The sequence below is a fragment of the Lytechinus pictus genome, chromosome 17 (assembly GCF_037042905.1).
Source record: "Lytechinus pictus isolate F3 Inbred chromosome 17, Lp3.0, whole genome shotgun sequence".
Classification (NCBI taxonomy): Eukaryota; Metazoa; Echinodermata; class Echinoidea; order Temnopleuroida; family Toxopneustidae; genus Lytechinus; species Lytechinus pictus.
Genome location: NC_087261.1, coordinates 10,714,263 through 10,734,157, shown reverse-complemented (window position 1 = coordinate 10,734,157; position 19,895 = coordinate 10,714,263). Strand labels below are relative to the sequence as shown.

Here is a 19,895-nt window from a genome sequence, read left to right as displayed (position 1 = left end):
AGTGACTAACCTTAACAAGGCATGGTGTTTATGACTCCCAAAGCTTGAATCTTGATTGACACATAACGAGCTTAGTGCGTTGTTCCTTCTCAGGAAACTACAGAGAAACAACAGAACCCAGATGCACAGACCAAAGAGGCAACTACCAACTAACCAACTTTGACAAACGGGAGGACCGATCAATTAAGATAACAATTAATATAAAAAGTTCTGGTTTTGTGTGTGTTCGTGTAACTCTGGAAATAAGGAGAAATGTGACATCTCAAATTTTTATTGTAGGAGTAAGGGGCGGATCCAGGGTCTCACAATGGGGGCACAAATTCCACTGCGTAATGGATGAAAATGGCTTAGGGCACCCCCCCCCCAAAAAAAAAAAGTGGGGAGATGAAGGGTGATAGTTGGTATCACCCTATTAATGTTATGCCAAAATCTATCAAAAAAGGTCTTTAAAATACCGATATATTTGTTCGCTTGCTTTACTCCCTCGCAGCTTTTAATAGTTTTGGCCGCATACGTCAGCGTGCCCTCTATAATTGTTTTGTTCACTTCACAATAATTATTGACCCATTTAAAGTAACCAGCTTTGGACAGGGGGGGGGGTGCTGGGTGGGTTTCAGCCCCCCACCTTTTATTCCACAACAGTGTACAAAACGTGAAACTTACCATCTGAATGTGATTTTTGCATGGTAAGCACCCCTCCCACTTTTTAAACCGTTCCGCGGCCCCTGCACACACAAACACACCCTCGGACACTTGCATTCCCGGAGTAGTTTTCTTTCAAACTAAAAAAGGGCAAGTATTTGTTTCCTTCAGTATAATACAATTCCTCAACATTTCAGGTCAAAGTTTTAATGTCAAAACACCATTCGACACCTCTCCTTCCGCCTGTTAACACCGCACTGAAATAGAACCCACATGTGAGGAAAGAGACGCGAAGAGAATTCGCCAAGAAGAAATCACAAGCGATTTCCCCACGACATAAAAGTGAGAAGTACGACATCATTAAGGTCAGAAGATAAAACGAAAGGGACTCCTACATAAAGACAGGTTATGAACTCAAACCACCATTTCATAGAATAATATAGAGAAGCTATCAGACACATTTCTGATCCTAAACTTATTGGCAGGATATTAGTCGCAATTATCCGCGTTCCGCCTACTTGTCACTTGTTATTTTCAAAGTGAAGATGTAAATGTCCAGGTGTTGAATAACCCACTCAACGGAGAGTTCTTTTTTTTCCTTTACCTAATTTCAATTATTCGTGTATTTGAATGTTTTATTTCTAAAAGGCGCTAAATCCATCTCATACATTCTCATAATTTAATCAACCTTCAAGGTGTATGGTTCATTATGAAACTTCGAAATGTTGGTTAAACAAAATTGCAAGCAAAATGATTTTGATTTATTTTGACCAACGGTTGTTCGGTTCATATTTTCACCAACAATATGCTTGATTAACACATTCTGAGAGTGCAAACTTCAAAAGCTCACTGAACGCAACTTTGTATCATAGCACAGGCTTCCAAAGTTAGGGGGATACTGATAAAAAGTGCACTTTTGCATAGCTGTTCTTTAATTTGATTTTTTTTACTCAAAGTAACGGATCGATTAATGAGCTTATATATACATACTACTACTACTACTACTAATACTACTACTACCTACTACTACTACCACTACCACTACCACTACCACTACCACTACCACCACCACCACCACCACTACTACTACTACAAAGAAAAAAAAAATATATATATATACTGGCTTTTCCTTGTTATTGGATTTAAAGCTTTTTGAAGACAAAGAACCATAGTTTTAATAATTTATGATAAAATTCCCAATGGCAGCCTGAGGGCCACAAGATGGAGGCGGAAATTAATGATCACGAAATAAGGTATGAAATTTAGAAGACAGTCTTTAAATTATTTTTCATAATTCAAGACAATATTGATGAGTTTTGATACAAAATGTATTAAACAATTGTTAATCGAGTTCAATAAATCAGCTAGAATGGGAGACTATAATTGAGAACAAAAAACCCAGCTGATTATTTCTCGTTAAAAAGACAGTATCAAATAAGGAGATGCAGTCCAGTTTGCATATATTACTTGAAAATATGTCAGACAAACCTCTGACAAGCATACAGAGCAATGCATAACATTTGAATGTAGTAAACAATTTTCTTCTGAACCGCCAAAATCGTGACTAATTGTTCTAAGCTACTGAAATCTTACTGGCTGATAGCAAAACTTGTAAGTGAAAAATTACTGACAAAACTTTTCATGAAACGTTCCCCGATTAACAAAAACACACACCCACCCCCCAACGAGCACATGCACATCATCCTCACCCACCCGAACACACAGTCGGACTGGTCAAATATTTCTTTCTCCCCCCCCCCCCTCTCCCTCTTCTATCTCTCTCTCTCGATTATGGATTTCCTTCCTTTTCTTCTCACGCATAATATCCCCCTCCATATCTTTCTTTTATTCCGTATACATGATATATGCCTAGCTATATTCATCTCTTTCTATCCCATGTTTATTTTCCTTCAATATTCTGATGCCTTTTGTATCCAATTTTTCAAGTTCATCTTTCCTCATCTTAGATTTCCTGTCTCGAACCCTCATGAAACAACATGCATATATGAATTTTATACAACCTGGGCCCCGTCTTACAATGAGCTACGATTGATCAGATCAACCACAACTATGGAAAGCCAGCAATATCAAAATAAAAAAAGGCTTGTTTGCGCAAATTAATTTTCTAGTTATGGTGACTGTATACTCATTCATACATCGTTTTCTTGAAAATCCAGGGTGGTTTTTTTTTTAATCCAATGTGCTTTTCTTTATTTACAAGAGACATTGTGCAAATTTCCTGTAGACAAAATTATGACATTGATGGATTTCCTTATTTTGAGGTCGACCCGATCAATCGTAACTCTTTGTAAGACGGGGCCCAGGTTAACGATATGAATGTCCAACTGGGTTTTAACAAATGTTTTGAAACTTTAAACATCGATGTTCATATCTCTGAAGCAATATGCATTAAAAAGTGAACGTCGCTGTTTGAATTTCAAAACATTTTCTTTCAAATAGTGAACCAGGTTGTTTAAAGCATGATGACTTATACAACTTTTAATTTTCCCTCGTTAAGTCTTACTAAGTGAGTGAACGCTGGCAATGTGTTTAATAGGAATTTATTATTATTCATTCGAATAATGTCATATTCATTCATTTAAATAATTATTCATTCTTCATCAATTACACGACGAACACGGTGAGGTAATCTATCTACAGATCTATTAATCAGTGCGAGCAGTAATAAAGTTGAATTGACTATCCGTGATATTCTTGTACACACTTGATGGATCACTTAATATCTACGACTGTTAATCCTCGTAAATACCTTTATATTCTGGGATGTTATGAAATATCATAATCTATGACCAATACGGATTTTTTTTTTGTACGTAATCACTTTGCCATAATTTGACATAAATTTCATCGGATTTCATCTGTTGGTGGGAGACAGCATACAATTTCCGTTACAGATTGAACCCGCTCCTCCACCCTCCGCCGTCCCCCCCCCCCCCCCGCTGCCCACCCCTTCTGACAAACACCCTAAAGTTATATTACATCCAAACACATGTATACTCAAACCCTTCCCCCTGCTTTCCTCTGAAATGGATAATATGGACCCAGTATCATGAATCTCAGCGATTGATCTTGGGGATGATTTTTACGACTGATCATACACAATAATCAATGCAATCAAAGAAACCAGTCCCATTATCAATCGCTAAGCTTTATGTTACGGGGTCTGTAAAACAAACAATGTTATCGTGTCTTATGCCATGGCTTCAATTAATTCCAATTTGTTATGGTATCCTGTAAAGTAGAATGTGCTATATGGCTGTACTTGGGTTTGATAAAGAGGCGCTTCGAGCATTAATGCTGAATGAGACGGGCTTCACTAATTCATCAACTTGTCTCAGTGACAGATGTGTTCTTCGAGAACATCATCATGGTCATTGTTATTTTTAGGCCATTACACAGTTGTCTTCTCTTTCCCTCGTTTTTATCTCTCGTCTATTTATTGAGTTGTTGTTTCCAGTTATGTCCTGTATAAGCAATATGGGATATAAAGAGAAAGTTCAATCAGATTCCATTCGAATCTGGAGGTCCTACAACACACGAAGATGGAAAACCCTTGACAAAAACATAATAATAATCCAGAGTTAATTGTTCAAAATAGAAATCAGAAATAGATATCCTCCGACAATTCATATTATCGTGGGCCTGGCAGCCACTGAGCAGCGCGAGATCGATGTTGAACGCCAAAAACGGTAGTAACAACATACACAGTAGAAATAACATTATATGAAATGAACATACAACCTGATTTACTTTATAAACTAACTCTTCATCTAAGACATGTAAGAGGGCTTAGAGATGGTTTAAAAATGTTAAACAATGATCAATTCTTAAGAAATGAATATTATAAATAGAAGAATGTTTTTCATATTTTATTTTTAACATTTCGTCTCAAATGCAAGCAATGCCTGATCATTTTATGCAGTAAACCAAGTTGCATAAGACGTAGGAAGGGGGGCGGCGGATATTAGTGTTCCCCCAAAATAATTAAAACTATGACATGACCGGATTGGCACGAAAGTAAAATAATAAGGTGGATATGAACCCTTGTCCCGAGTAATTGCCTGCCCTGAAACCAAAAAGGCAAAATGACATTTCTACTGAAATAAATAGCATAAGTGTGCAAAAAGGCTGAAATGGTGCTTTAAACAAATGTTGTGAAAAATACAAAACAGTTTTTTTACAAAAGGAAAGGAAAGACTACACCAACACCAGGATAAATAATATGCATAATTAGATAAAATATGAAAATTAAGAGTAATGCATGAAACTTTAGAAAAATTTAGAATTGTAGTTTTTTATTCCTTTTTTAATCAATTAATATTTAGAGTTTTAGAACGATATGAGAGATAATGAGAGTGAATAGACAAATTAACTTATTGAAATTTAAAAGAAAGTGCAGACCGAGGAGCTAAGTACGTACGTTATCTTAATATCTTCTATGCAGTCAAAGGGATCATGTTAGTGTGGAGAAAAACGTTTGTAAGATAATAGTAATAATTTTCATTTTAAGTCAGTGAGAGGGAGGGGGCATTAGAGAAAGTGAGAGGGAGGTAAACAGACAAACAGATAAAGACACAAAGAGACAGCCATTATACATGTTACATACACAGAAATGACAGAGGAAGAGAGAACGAAAATGGGAGGGCGAAACAAATAGAAATTGAAAATATAATCACATAATATTTCTTTAGATTGTCATCAATAATCATTGTTCCTTAATTATCGATATTGTTTATATCAGTTATAAGAGAAGAGTAAAGAGTTGTAGTAACAATAGTACAAATGGTAATAATAATATCAACATGCTTATATAACTAAAGAAGTACATTAGTATAGTAGTAGTGGTGGTGGTGGAAGTAGTAGTAGTAGTAGTGGTGGTAGTAGAAGTGATAGTAGTAGTAGTAGTAGTAGTGGTAGTAGTAGTAGTAGTAGTAGTTAACTTTAAGTTAACATGAACCATGGACAATTGTTGCTGCATTTATATTTTGCCCCCACTGATACATTTGTTGAGCATTCTATTTTATAAAGTAATTCATGCACGCCTCCCGCTCACGTCTCCCTCTCTCGTTCCCTTTCCTTCTCTTGTTTTCTCTGCCCTTTCTTTTGTATTGTTTTTTGTATAGTATTTCTGTCTATAGGCGTATCCCGTCACAAGCCTCGGCTTTTAGGGTATACGCCTTTTTCTTTATACCAAACATGTACATATTTATATTCCTCATAACAATTTGATGTTTGTATGAACTAATGTTTATGAAAAATGTTTTGAAATGGAAGAAAATTGAAAGAATTGAATTGTATAGTAGTAGAAGTAGTAGTAGGAGTAGTATAGTAGTAGTAGTAGTAGTAGTGTAGTAGGAGGAGGTGGAGGAGGAGGAGTAGTATATAGTAGTAGTAGTAGTAGTAGTAGTCAGGGGCGGATCCAGGATTTTTCGAAAGGGGGGGCTCATTTTTCTGAGGAAAAAGGACAAAAAAAAGGGTTTTAACCAAAAATTAGGGGAATTTCGTCCACAAGAAAAAAATGACAAGCAAATAAAATATAAATAAAATAAAGGTTTTAACCAAAAATTGAAGGGATCGTCAACGAAAAAAAAATGACAAGCAAAAAAAAAAGCCTTCACTTTCAAAGGGGGGGGGGCACATTTCTGTTTCAATTGCATTTTTACATTACAAATTTTAATTGTGCCTCTCAAAGGTGGGCACGGGCCGGCTGTGCCCCCCCCCTCCGGATCCGCCAGTGTAGTAGTAGTAGTAGTTGTAGCAGCAGCAGTAGTAGTAGTATTAGTAGTAGCAGCAGCAGCAGTAGCGATACTAGTAGTAGAAGTAGTATTAATAGTAGAAGTAGCAGTTATTGAAATCTTTTTATTTGATGATAGAGCCACTTTCCCTTCTCTAACATATTTCTCACCTCTTTATCTTTCTCGACATCATCGGATATCACCGCGATCCTCGCTGACCTCACCAGTAGGATGAGTAGGATGATGACTCCGATAGCGAACAACAGCCATTCGACTCCGACGATGAGGTTCCATAACCTCACGAAGCCGAACTTAAACTCGCCGACTATTCGATCATCAGCTTCTACGCTCTATAAGACGTAAGATATTCCTCAAAATTATCATGAATATGGTGTGTCGAGTACGTTTTCCCATATCATATCGAAAATACCCATATACTTGAATGTAGGAGAAAATATGACATCTCGCGTACAAAAATTTTTTAAGAAAAAGATGTCATTTGAAACAAGTTCATGAAGATCGTCATTGAAGTTCAACTTCAAAATTTGTTGTTTTATTTTTCATTTCGTAAACGATTTAAACGTATGATACGCTTCTTCAAATTGAAATGACCCCCCCCCCCCTCTCCCCCAGATATTGATGTTCTTTTTAATTCTTAGAGAAGGCTTATCTAATAAAATACTTCGATGCAATTTTATACTGAGTTGGCGATAATTATTGAGATTGGTTCGCTGTTATCAGGATATGGGGTTGGTTTTCGAGTAACGAGAAGAGGTCGAAACTATGTTTTATTATTTCTTTCTCCTCTATCTTTCTTACAGCCATGGATTCGCCCTACCCCCCATTTGCCATAAGTAAGGTCGTCCTCTCTCACTTAGATCGATCGTTCGGTCATGGCATGACATGGAAAACTTTGCAACATTATATCTTTCATGCATATAATACAACACAATATTGAAATGGCGATACTCATAGGATACCAATAATTGTGCCAAAGTTCTTTGTGAAAAATACAAAAATAAAAGAATAGATATCTTTTTAATTTAAATGTAAAAATATATAATTTTTCAGAAACTCCTCTCCGCCAAGTGGGGGGGGGGGGGGGGGGGGGTCGTATCTCGTTGAATTCGGGAAAAGGAAATTCCAGGGCCCGGCCCGTCTTACAAAGAGTAACGATTGATCCAATCAATCGTAACTATGGAGATGCATCAGTGTCATAATTTTTTGTACAGGAAATGTCCAAAACGTCCTTTGTAAACAAAGGAGAACACACCGAACTGTCAAGAAATAAATGAATTTCTAATTATATTTTGTTAATTCGTAGGTATATCATTTAATGTATTTTAATGTAATAAATGTATTTTCCCTTTTTTCTGTTAACTCTGTATGTGTCAGTCCTCGGACTGTTTTACAATGTCTTTTCATAATAAACCGAATTGAATTGAATTGAATTGAATTTATGGATATACGTTCATATCTAGAAAAAAAATTGAGCAAACATACATTGTGTTGACTTTGCTGGCTTTCCATAGTTGCGATTGATCGGATCATTCACAACTCTTTGTAAGATGGGACCCAGGGCACCGTCTCACGAAGAGTTAAGATTGATCCGATCAACCTCCACTATAATTATGGAAATCCATCATTGTCATAATATTTCCTACAGGAAATTTGCACAATTATCCTTTGTTAAACAAAGTGGAGCACACTGAGTTTCCAAGAATACAATGGATGTATGAATATACACCATATCTAAAAAAAATTTGAACAAACATGCATTTTAGATGTTGCTGGCTTTCCATAGTTGTGGTTGATCGGATCAATCGTAACTTTTTGTAAGACGGGGCCCAGAGCTTTGTTGGCGAGTGTCTTCGCGTCATATGTCATGTATGTCTAAACTTTTTTATAGGTAACTAACCTGATCAATCCACAATAGTGGTAAGTACATCTCACGGAGTCTCTCGGTCTCTCTGTATCATGAGGAAATTGGTCGTAAAATGAATACATACAACATAAAGAAACCACATAAATGAAGTTTAAAATTCTCAAGGTATAGAACGACATCTAAAGTGACATATGGGGTAATGATAACACGCTGGGTAATCGCATGTCCATGGTAATCGTAAAGGATTGCTTTCTAAACTTTCCTTTTTATTTTAGCTATATTAGACAATACTTAACGGCAATTGAAAAGACCTGCAAGTATAGGTACAGGTACAGTGTATTCTTTGTGAATTTGTTGACTTTTCACAAATGCCCTGATGAACTTTATGTGATTAATCTGTATTTACTCTCATGTTTTGCGAAAGTTTACTGTAATGTAATCATGGGTAGGTGACAAAAAGTGCAATTCATAATAATAATAATTATGTTCCACACATGAAGTGCACCATCTCCACTCCCTGGGGAGTATCCTGGCCAGGCAACCGTTTATCGGGGCACACATGTCAATCTATTCACATTAACGTTCACATCCTACCGGGTACCCAGGTGTTAAAACACCTGGGTGGAGAGTGACATACGGACATAAATGTCTTGCCAAATGACATTAGCGCCGGGTGGGATTCGAACCTTCGACCCTTTATGAGTTAAGTGACCGAACCACTGCACCACGACACCTCCATTTTCATTGTAAAACGAATACATCATATTCCTTTATTAATTGAGACATAATGCTTACCCAAGCCCATCTACTGGATGTATATACATATTGATTTGAACACGAAACTTCATCACAAAGGGCATGCCGGTTTTCTGTTGAATATCAAAAGGAACAATACCATTAAACATTCTCACCTCGTCAAATGACGCGATAATCAGGATGACAATGGTGAGTATGAGATTGATGTAGGCGACAATGGTGATGACGATGACGGTGACGACGATGGTGACGATGACGGCAATGATGATGATGGTGACCATGGTGACGATGATGACGATGGTGACAATGTATTATACATCCATAATTTATTGTTCGAAATAGACATGAAATGAAATACTCCGAAAATTTGCTTTGCCCAATTGATCGTGGGCCCGGCAGCCGCTGTGCAGCGCCAGATCGACGAGGCTCTATCCCTTTAATCGTTGAACGCCAAACAGGGTAGCAGCAACTCCCATCTGTTAACGTCTTTTGGTCTGACGCGGCCGGGGTTTGAACCCCCGACCTCCCGGTTGTGAGACGGACGCTCTACCAACTGAGCCAACACACCGGTAATGTAAGAAGTAATCATATTCCTCTTATATGATTTCATTTTACTTTAAACAAACATGGACGTAGGTCCGTGCTTGTAATGAACATTTTGTTATTTTGATTTGTACACATGTTTTAATTCAGCCTTTGGCTCAGAAGCAGGTTTAAAAAAACCTTTTTTAAATTAAATCGAGTTGAAAATGATGGAGACGATGATGATGGCGATGAGGGAGCCGATGATGGTGAAATTGATTGCGATGACGATGGTTACAATGATGACGATGGTGGTTACAATGATGATGACGATGGTGATCACATTGAAGGTGACGATGATGGCCACAATGGTGGCGTGATTATGGTTGATGACGGTTATCAAGCCTGGTTTTCAAGCAGGGTCATGCAGATACAGAAGTTGGTAAAAGAATGGTTGATGGGGCACAGAAAATGTACCAACATCTTTAGCACTTTTTGACAAATAAAATTTTCACTCCAACAGAGGATACAATTGCCTTCCAAAAAGGGGGGGGGGGGAATACATCATCACTACAAGAGAGTATTGTTAATATATATCAAAAGAGAAGCACAATTACTGTACAGGGCAAAAGGTGCCAATGTATAAGGCCGGCAAAGATGAATAGACCTACAAATTTTCTTAATGGAAAGCGAACAAAAACCCGTGTTACATGTCATATGTCATTTTTAAGGGGGATGAAACCTTTGGTACAAGTGGGCTTGTGTGGAAAAAGAAAAATCAGAGAATAAGATCAAATAAAGTTTGAGAAAATCGGACAAATAATGAGAAATTTATAAGCATTTGAAAATTGCGATAACTAATGCTATGGAGATCCTTCTATTGGCAATGCGACAGAGATGCGTGATGTCATATGAACAATTTTAAGTTTGATGGACTATAAAATATCCCCAAATGTCTCCTTTTGCTCTTTTCTTATGGTGATACAAACTCTTCATCCAAAATGTATTCTTTGAAAATATGTATTACATGCCCTCCCAAAAAAAAATACATACAGTCATGATCTACTGATAAATGTGATTAAAGAGGCAGTTTAAGTGAATGGGAAAGTTGTTCACATGTGATATCATCACTGATCTGAATACTATACAGATCAGTTGACATCACACATCTTTGTCGCATTTCCAACTAGAGGATCTACATTACAATAATGATCTAACTTCAAATGTTCATAACGCTCTTATTATTTAATCAATTTTTCTCAAACTTTCGTTGATCTGTTTCTTTCATTTTTCTGTTTTCGCACAAGCTTTCTTGTTCCAAAGGTTTTATTTTCCTTTAAAGGGATAATAATATAGCAAACAACCTTACCGGTTCTATTTCCATGTAGCTTTCGTGAAGCGATGCATTTGGTGACAAACCATCGACGTCATCAAACAGAGTTTGTTGACCCCCAAAGAAATGAGGATTCGATATCGCAACTGGACTCCCTGTATTGACGAATATGATAAAGGAGTGAAAGCATTAAAGGAGGGAAACGGTTTGCTCCGGCGACAATAATGCTCCGCTATAAATTCCACACTTTAATCGAATGACCAACTTCAACCATATGCTAAACCTAACCCTAAACATAACGTAAAACCCGTCACTGATATTGCTACCCTAACACTAACCCACATTCTCGAAAAACTGTCGCAGGAGCAAATGTCGTTCCACCAAGAAAACATCCCAATGAAGAAATTAACATCTCTGCAATTTGGTTTCTTATCGATCTTTTCAAACTTTTTCATTTTGCTTTTTTTTTATTAGAAACATTTCAGAAATAGTCGTTTAAACCATGCACTGTTGTTACTTGCAGTCATTTGCGTAAAAATGGATTTGGCTATAAATGTCCGACTATGTCGTTGTCATTTTCAGATTCTTTTGGTGGAAGGGTATTTGGGGTTCGGGCTAAATCATTTCAAGCATGTTATTCTGATTTCTAAAATCTTTTTATTTGAAATAAGGATGAAATCTATTTGAATTCATATTATAGACATCACAAATTAATCGAAAAACATTCTAACATACCAAATCGACAAGGGTCTTGTCGCATAACACCCGATGGCCCACACAGCCGTCGGTGGCCGCTACAAAATCCCTCATTTGGAGGAAAAGCTGTTGCGTTCTGGTACGTAGAGGGCGATAGACCGAATTTGAGGAGAGGAATGCCTCTGTAGCTGGAGTCCTTCACAAAATCGAACGACACAGACCTAGAAAAAAATGAGCGAAATTTAAATAGATCTGTGCATGTTACATATATATACTGAAATATATGCCAGTGACTCATCAGTCATAATGATAATGCAAATCATAAAGGACGCATATGCAATTGCAGAGATGTAATCAACCCCGCCCTCTGATTTCTCAATGTTTCCCAATTGTTGGAATTAGAAGACAACCCCAAATAGTGTTAAAGGAACAGACAAAAATGACACTGTAATAGCACCAACAGACCAATGGGTGTCAACCTAACACTGGTGTAAGTGCTCACCGACTGGTATAGTGTTTAGTGTAAGCACCACTGTTTGTGTAGTCATGTACTAACCTGCATAGAGAAGGTTGATACATCGAGAGAGTCTCCGTCTTCTCTACATTCGGGTGATACACCGAACCATCTAAACACGAAAACAATGACAATTCACGGTGACACTTCGGAAAGAAATTATATAAATTCCCTTCTAATAATATATTTTCTTATTTCACGCTACCCTGCCTGTAGCCCTTGAGCCCCGTTTAGGTTTGCCTCACGAGCCTTGTATTTTAGGACACAATTGTATTTTTTCTATTGTGCTTTTATTAACCTATATATATACAGTCTGGCTTGTGAAACAATGATTAATTGAATTGGATTGATTGAGATAAACTGTATTATGAGCGGTATGTACCACTTGATATTGGGAGCGTATTTTCTGTTTTTGTTTTTGTTTTCTTTTCTTTTTGTTAAACTCCAGGCAGAAAATTGAATCACCGTGAAAGGGGGAAAACATCAAATAAACAAAACCCTGTAGATTTCTTTGAAATTGGTCAAGGGATAAGACAGCCAAGACATCTTACTTTTGGGAATTATTTCAGTGAAACAGATGACATATTTTTATATTTCTTAATCCATTTTCGATGTATTAATCAATGATGTTTGTGTAGTTTTTATTGTAATTTTATATGAATTTCATAAATATCTTATGATTTTATAACCCATAATCTTGTATCTTGTAACCTTGTAAATCATAACCTTATAATTATCTTATAACTGTTATGAATCATCCTCATTCATTGTTTTTAATTTCATAATTTTACCCGGGCATGCCAGGGCCTCATGAAGATCAAATTTTAATGGAAAATATCAATAAATCAAGGGGAGCGTTTCATCAATATTTTCATCCGACAAGTTGTCAGATCTGACATCTTTCCATGATTTTGATTGGCAGAGAGGCACTGTTCCTATGGTAACTGTCGGATAAAATGGGACTTGTCGGATAAAACGTCCGACAAGTCTTTTCATGAAATGCCCCCCTGAGCTGCCAACCTAAATTGTGAAAAAAAAATCACATTCTCCTCCTCATTTGTTTTTATCCTTCTTTCAAACCTAAAATCATATTTTTCATTATTTTTTTTTAAACATACAAAATATCAGCATTCGTACAAGATTAAAAAATCCTATTTCAAGTGAAAAAATCTCCTACTTATCACGTTCCACTTAGAAATTCTACTAATCATGCTAACTTGCAGCTCTGATAAATAAAATGGAATAATGTTACCTGTGCTGTTCTTGACACTATTTGCTTCTTCTGACCACCAGAAATTAAGGTTGCTCCTACCATCTACTCTATCAATGAGGTTGATCAAATTCTCGTTCTCTTGTCCAGTGTACACATTGAATTGACCAACGTATGACGTATTGAGCTACGACACGAGAGAAAGGAGAAGAAATGTCCACCCCAGCAAAAAGTTGATTTGAGTAAGACGAGATTTAAAAAAAAAATCAAACTCGGATTCAAAATAAGTTATGAAGGTTTTGCTTCAATTCGATTCATTATTTTCATTTCCATTCAAATTTCTAATTTCAAAAAAAATTATATTAACTCAGATACGAAGGAGTGTTCAATCTGGTTGGTATGCAAATGAGGGAACGTCACTCACTCACTATTCATTTTGTATTTTATTATAAATCTGAAATATTCTATTTTTCCCCATTGTAAAGTAAAGTTCGATTCCTCCCTTAAAGTGTGGAGTTGCCATTGATGTAACTTTTGGTGATAAAATGAAGATTTTTCTTAACATTCATTTGTCAAATCTGCACATTTTGAATTATAAAATATATAAGAAATAGCGACTGAGTGGAATCACGACTCTCGTTTGCATATTGCTGTATTGTGCATAATTATTACTATTTGGGGAAAAATAAGGGGAATTTTAAAAAATCTCATAAATTTGAGGGAGCACAACATGGTGGATGTGGCAAAATTTTCATTATAGAAATAAAAGCAAGCGAGCGAAAATTTGACTTTTTAAATGAAAATAATGGTGATGGATTTTGACAAAATACTACAAAATCAAATCAAATGTACACTTTTCGTTTCCTTTTATCCTTTTTTTTATGTTCATTGTTATCGGTTGTTTGGGGTCAAGTGCACCTAAGACAAGGGGATGGCGTATTTGTTATCCTTGATTAAGACGCAATAATTAAAGTTTGGTTTATAATACACCCGTTTCCTTCCCAATGTTGCATTGTATCTCTTTATCATGGATGGGGGTGCCGCCCTACTTACCCCAACAAAGTATCCAAACTGCCCAGACTCGAACTCGGGTGGAACAGACTGGAACTGCTTGGCCATGGTAAGAAGAGGTTCTTGGTATCCCCACATGATCTCAGAGACGGTCTTCGTGACGACGGGTCGCTCGTCGAGCTCGTAAAGGAGACCACGGATAGCAGTACGAACCAGGAATTGGTAGTTCTCCATCATGTGAGCAGTCGTCTTGATGAGGGAGGGGTGGGGTAATGAATTAAGTGAAATTAAATATTTGAGGGGAAAGTAGAGGGATATGGTCAGAGAAGGAGGGGGGGTTGTGGGAAAAATGTAAATTATAGGCCTCAGAGGAAGAGGCGATGTGGTGGGGCAGCATAAAAAGTGGATGAACTTTTTTAAAGGGCAATGGCACATAGAAATGTGACAACAATAAAAAAAAATGAAATCCAAGGTCGATATGCTGTGTGTGTATTCAATCAATTTATTTATTTATCTATTTTTTTTTTTATTTATTCATTCATTCATTCATTTATATTCATTTATTTGTTTGTTTTCTTTATTTTATACTGCAGAGTAGGCCTGTTAATTATATGAAAACCTGCTTTCCAAAGGCGGCCTGCAGTTTACCAAAAAACTCTTCATCAATAGCAATTCAATGTATGTAACGAAACAATAAAGTAAAAACAGAAAATATTATATACATATAGAGTGAATCAATACGTATCATGGAATCATCAAGTTATTCAGTGTATGACAATCAAAATTTTAATGATTTACAGTGGGTTTTTTTTAAGGCATGGAGAGAGGGACGTGCATTTTTGTATATCACAAGGGAGCGAATTGAATAAGACGGCAGCAACATATTCAAAAGATTTTCTTTTATAATCCGTCCTTGGGCAGGGTAGTTGAAGGGGCCATTGTTCAGAATATCGTGTTTTTATATAAGTTACATTACGTTTGCAGATAAATGGTTCCAGATAGGCTGGTGCTAAATTTTGAAAGCAAGAACACTACATTGATATTTGATACGTTCCTCCACTATTTGCCATTTGAGTATAGGCATTTATGTATAGGCATACAATTTTCAAGAAATGAACAATTCCCCATATAAATATTTGACTATCATGTCAATTAAAACACAGAGACACACTTTACCAGTAACGGTGAGTTGAGGGCGGTAACAGTATCCGACTCAGGTCCCACCGAACGTTCCTCATCAAAATAGTATCGACAGCGAAGAAGATAAGACACTGTATCGTTATCGTGAAAACTAACGTTGTCTCGAGCTAACTCCATCCTTTAAAAAATAAGTTGATTTGATTTTAAGTTGATTTGATTTTATTGAGTTATCTTATTTCTTTTCATTTTTTCAACATACATATAATAAATACAGAAATTCAAATCAATGAGTTGGAAACTGGAAAAAATGCAAATTACATTACAAACAGAATGGCAACCCCTGCAACCTTTAAAAATCTTTGTTAAAGAAAATACGACCTTGTTCACATATTTATTGTTGAATATTTTGTTATTTATTATGTATTTTCGTTTTTACTTTGCATATTTTCAAAAAAAAGTTGCAGAAACAATAAATGAAATGAAAAGGAATCTTTGGCATAGTGAGCCGACTACCGGCCGGGTAGAAAATGGTGAATATAGGACAAACTTTTGATTAAAAATCTAATTCTAGCATATTTTGACGTATATTAAGAAAAAAGTACTACACAGTGTGTCCAACAAAAAAGGAAACCGTGATTCCCGATTAAATTTTCAACATAGCAAACAATTAAAGGTCTTTCATTATTTCACATGAACATAAAATTCGGCTTGTTTTTTTTCATCTTATTACCAAATGTGATAACAATGTACAGGGCTATTATTAGCGATACGACAACAGTAGAAAATATGCAGTGGCATAGAAATGGAGGAAAGCTTGGGGGGCTTGCACCCCCCCCCCCCCGGCCCTCATTTTTTCACGACCAAAAATAAAGAGAAAATGAAAGAGATAAGGTTAAAATATGATATCCTTTTCTGAATATTATGTAAAAATCTATCACAACATTTTATTTTCGTATTAAAAATGTCAAAATTTTGCTCGCTCGCATCAACTTTTTATAAATTTTGCTCGATACATCATATCTGGCTCCCTCAACATTTTGGACTTATTATGCTAGTGAAAATAGGGAACCCATGAATTCAAGGTGTACTACATAATGCGTTTTGATCTGGTAAATCGATTTATAGATTAAGATATGATCTATATATACTCCATGGGACTTGACTTTGCCTACTTAACATAACTGAAATGCATGCAACGATAAGCCTAGATCTACTGGTAAGAGAATTATCTAAGACGATTGCTGATGATCATTTGCTATACTTATAGAAAATTAATAATCAAACTGCTGACCTGTATGAATATGGTCCCTTCTCAACGATCTTTGGCCTTTGACCATTCATCAGGTCATCCGGATTTTGAATGTCAAAGAAGTAAACGTTTTGATAGATGGGTAGGGATGGGCGTTGCCACTCTGGATATAGGCGTGAATTAGGATCCAAAACGAAAACCTTGTAAAGAGAAACAGTGTTTTTTCATGCTTTTTACAGATAGTATAAGAATGTTTATATAATCATGTTGAAAATTCAGCGATAAATAAATCTAAAATTAAATATAAAGCAAGTTTAAAGATGCGGTGAGATATTTTATCTTGCAATGTTTTAATAGTCCTATTTTGTCGATACAGGAACAAAAACATGTTGTCATGGCGAGGTAAGTTTGGACGATACCTCACCATTGTCGACATACGACTTTTTATCATTCGACTTTGCAAAGTGACCTTTCTCGCCACGACGAAACCCAACCTCTTATATACGTCGACTTGGCAAGACAGCGTATCGCGCCATGTAATATACAACTTTTTATAAGTCGACTTGGCAAGATACCTTGTGTCGTCAAGTCGACATAATAAATGCTGTAATTGACAAATCAAGATGAAATAAATCTTGCCATCTCAAGTAAATCGCACTTTAGAGCTTACTACACAAATGCATTTACATGTTTAAATAAACTACACAGAATAAAATGAATATGACAAAATTTAGACTCAGGGTGTGATCAAGTTAATTGAATTCGGCAGCGGAATAATATTTGATTTTGATTTATTCAATGAGGATGAAACTGGGTCTACTCACGCGATGTATAAGGTAGCCATACATTCGCTCTACAAACCATGGTAGGAATAACAATCCCGTGAAAATCAAAGCCAGTGCCATCAGCAGCAAGAATGCATGGCAGACGACAAGACGAGGAGTGCATTTCCGTTTCACACCATACTTTGTGGGATCCTTGTCGACGTCATCCAGAGGTCGCTTAATGAGTGGGGCCAAATCGATGTCGCATTCGAACGGAGAATCGTCATCATCTTCCACCATATGCATTGCGAAGCTTTTATAATCGTTAAAAGGTTCATAAAATAAGATATAATGGGAAGGCATCATTGGTATGTTATTGTATCTTTATTAACAACATGGGGCCCATAACACAAAACTTAGCAATGATCGTAGAACATTCCCGGAGAACATTTTTCTACGATTGATTGCATTGACTACAATGTACAATCAATCGTAAAAATCAAGCGTACGAATAATCGCTAACCTTTGTGTTACGGGACCCTGGCCTACTTTAAACATGAATATTATGTATTAATGAAGTGCCGTTATAGAAATTATGTAACGCATTTCGTAATTTACCTATAATTGCACCCTGAAGTCAATACGTTTTCCAATGTGATCATTACACTCAAAATTTGCATATTATGCACAAGGAAGAAGGAATATATATATATATATATATATATATTAGTATGACCTATTTCATGAAACAATCTGCAAATTTCTCATTATGTAACGTTGCCGCGTTACCGATTGATATCAAGATATAACGTATTATTGTTTAATGGTTGAAAGTTTGTGTTTCCGCAAGAATGAAAATGATTGGTAGCCCAAGTTTTTTTTTCTTAAATTAACCTTTTTTTTATTACGATAGTAGACCAAATCTAAAAATCAATCCAATTCTAACTGAATTGCAAAAGACCGTCATTATTACAATGATGATAATACAAAATTACTATATGCTTTTATTATAGCACCTCTATAAGATGAAGAACATAAGCAAGGAAAGGAAGAAAGAAGCATGAAATAAAGTGAAAATTGCCTCAATCGAAATACTGCTTTCAAGAAGATTACGAGTTTTCATTTCATTTTACTGAGCTCAGATCAAGATTGTCCAAATATTATAACAATGCATCTTCATCTTTATCAATGAGGAATCGGAGTCAAACTTGAATTACCTGATATATTTTTCCTCCACAGCACCTTCAGATCCAATCAGCCGGGCTTTTAATGTGTTAACAGACGCCTGTTTCGGATATACAAGCTGCAACCCGCTCGGGTACTCAAAGCTTGTAGCATTGATTGGCGGATTGTATATCATTAACAGGGGTCGATTGGATTACAATTACAGCAAATATTTGTGTAAATGATCCACTGTATAGTGCCCATACAATTTTCAAGTGCAAGTATTCGATACATTACAAGAATGGTCTTCACAGTCGCTTACACTCGTTAACCCTGTATACAAAGTAGAATAGGGGGTAAAGGGACAATAGCGACTTCACATATTATCCTAATTCCATGGGGTAATTTATTTTCAAATGTTAATTGTCCAAGGCTTGGCAGAGGTTGACATAGCAACGAGCAACTGGATTGCAAGTATTCCACTAATCAGTTTAATGAGAACAGGGGAGGTGACACAGGTGTAGCAGGGGTCGACCTCCCCCCCCCCCCCCACCCCCCGTTCGTAGTGAAAAAAGGGAAGGAATTGAAAGACGGAAGAAAGAGTTTACAGAAGAGATTTCTGGGCCGCGTTTTTGTAATTCATGAAATTGAAGGGAAAATATGACGTCGTCTTACCCCTCACCCAGGCGCTGCACGGCCTGCATGTGAAGATGGATCAAGGAATACATGTGCTTCAGGTCAGAGGCGGTGCCAGAGTGATTTGAGGGGTGGGACGATCAAGATGACCTAATTGTTACGTCATTTTTTGTCTCGGTTGGATAACATGAATTATTTAGAGTTACACGATCTTAACGTTTATACTGTTCCCCTTCGTTTACCCCATATCCCTACCCCCTTTTTACTTCTTGAAAAAAAATCATGAATGCCAGGGCATGCACCGCACCCTAGTTGCCCCTGTGTCAAGGAAAAAGAATATGATCCCACCTCCCCCCCCCCCTCCTCTACTAGAACTTGAAAAATAATGAATGGGGAGGGCACCCCCACTCCCATATCCTCCTCTTGGGTCAATAGGGAGTTTTCGCTCAGCGGCGGAATTCAGGAACTTAGAAAATGTATTGTCAAATGCCCGTCATGGCAAAAGAACAAAGAGTTCTTTGTCGAAAATTGGTGAATCAAGAGAGCAGTGTAGTCCTTGATTGTGGACCAACGACATTTTCGTCACCTCTGAAACTGCCGTTCCGGTTTGCCAATTT

At 36.6% G+C, this 19,895-nt stretch overlaps 1 protein-coding gene across 1 annotated transcript; it reads right to left on the bottom strand.

Annotated features, from left to right (window-relative positions):
- Positions 1-3,187: 3,187 nt before the first annotated feature.
- LOC129280336 (scavenger receptor class B member 1-like) lies at positions 3,188-18,811 on the bottom strand. The gene is made up of 13 exons (XM_064111934.1): positions 18,696-18,811; positions 17,539-17,791; positions 16,757-16,914; positions 15,502-15,643; positions 14,368-14,574; positions 13,357-13,501; positions 12,147-12,216; positions 11,630-11,811; positions 10,931-11,049; positions 9,079-9,152; positions 8,317-8,368; positions 6,569-6,748; positions 3,188-4,127 (listed from the first exon to the last, which is right to left on the bottom strand). The coding sequence occupies exons 2-13, from the start codon at positions 17,782-17,784 to the stop codon at positions 4,047-4,049; spliced, it is 1,656 nt and encodes a 551-aa protein (XP_063968004.1). The 5' UTR covers positions 17,785-17,791; positions 18,696-18,811; the 3' UTR covers positions 3,188-4,046.
- Between the last annotated feature and the right edge of the window lie 1,084 nt (positions 18,812-19,895).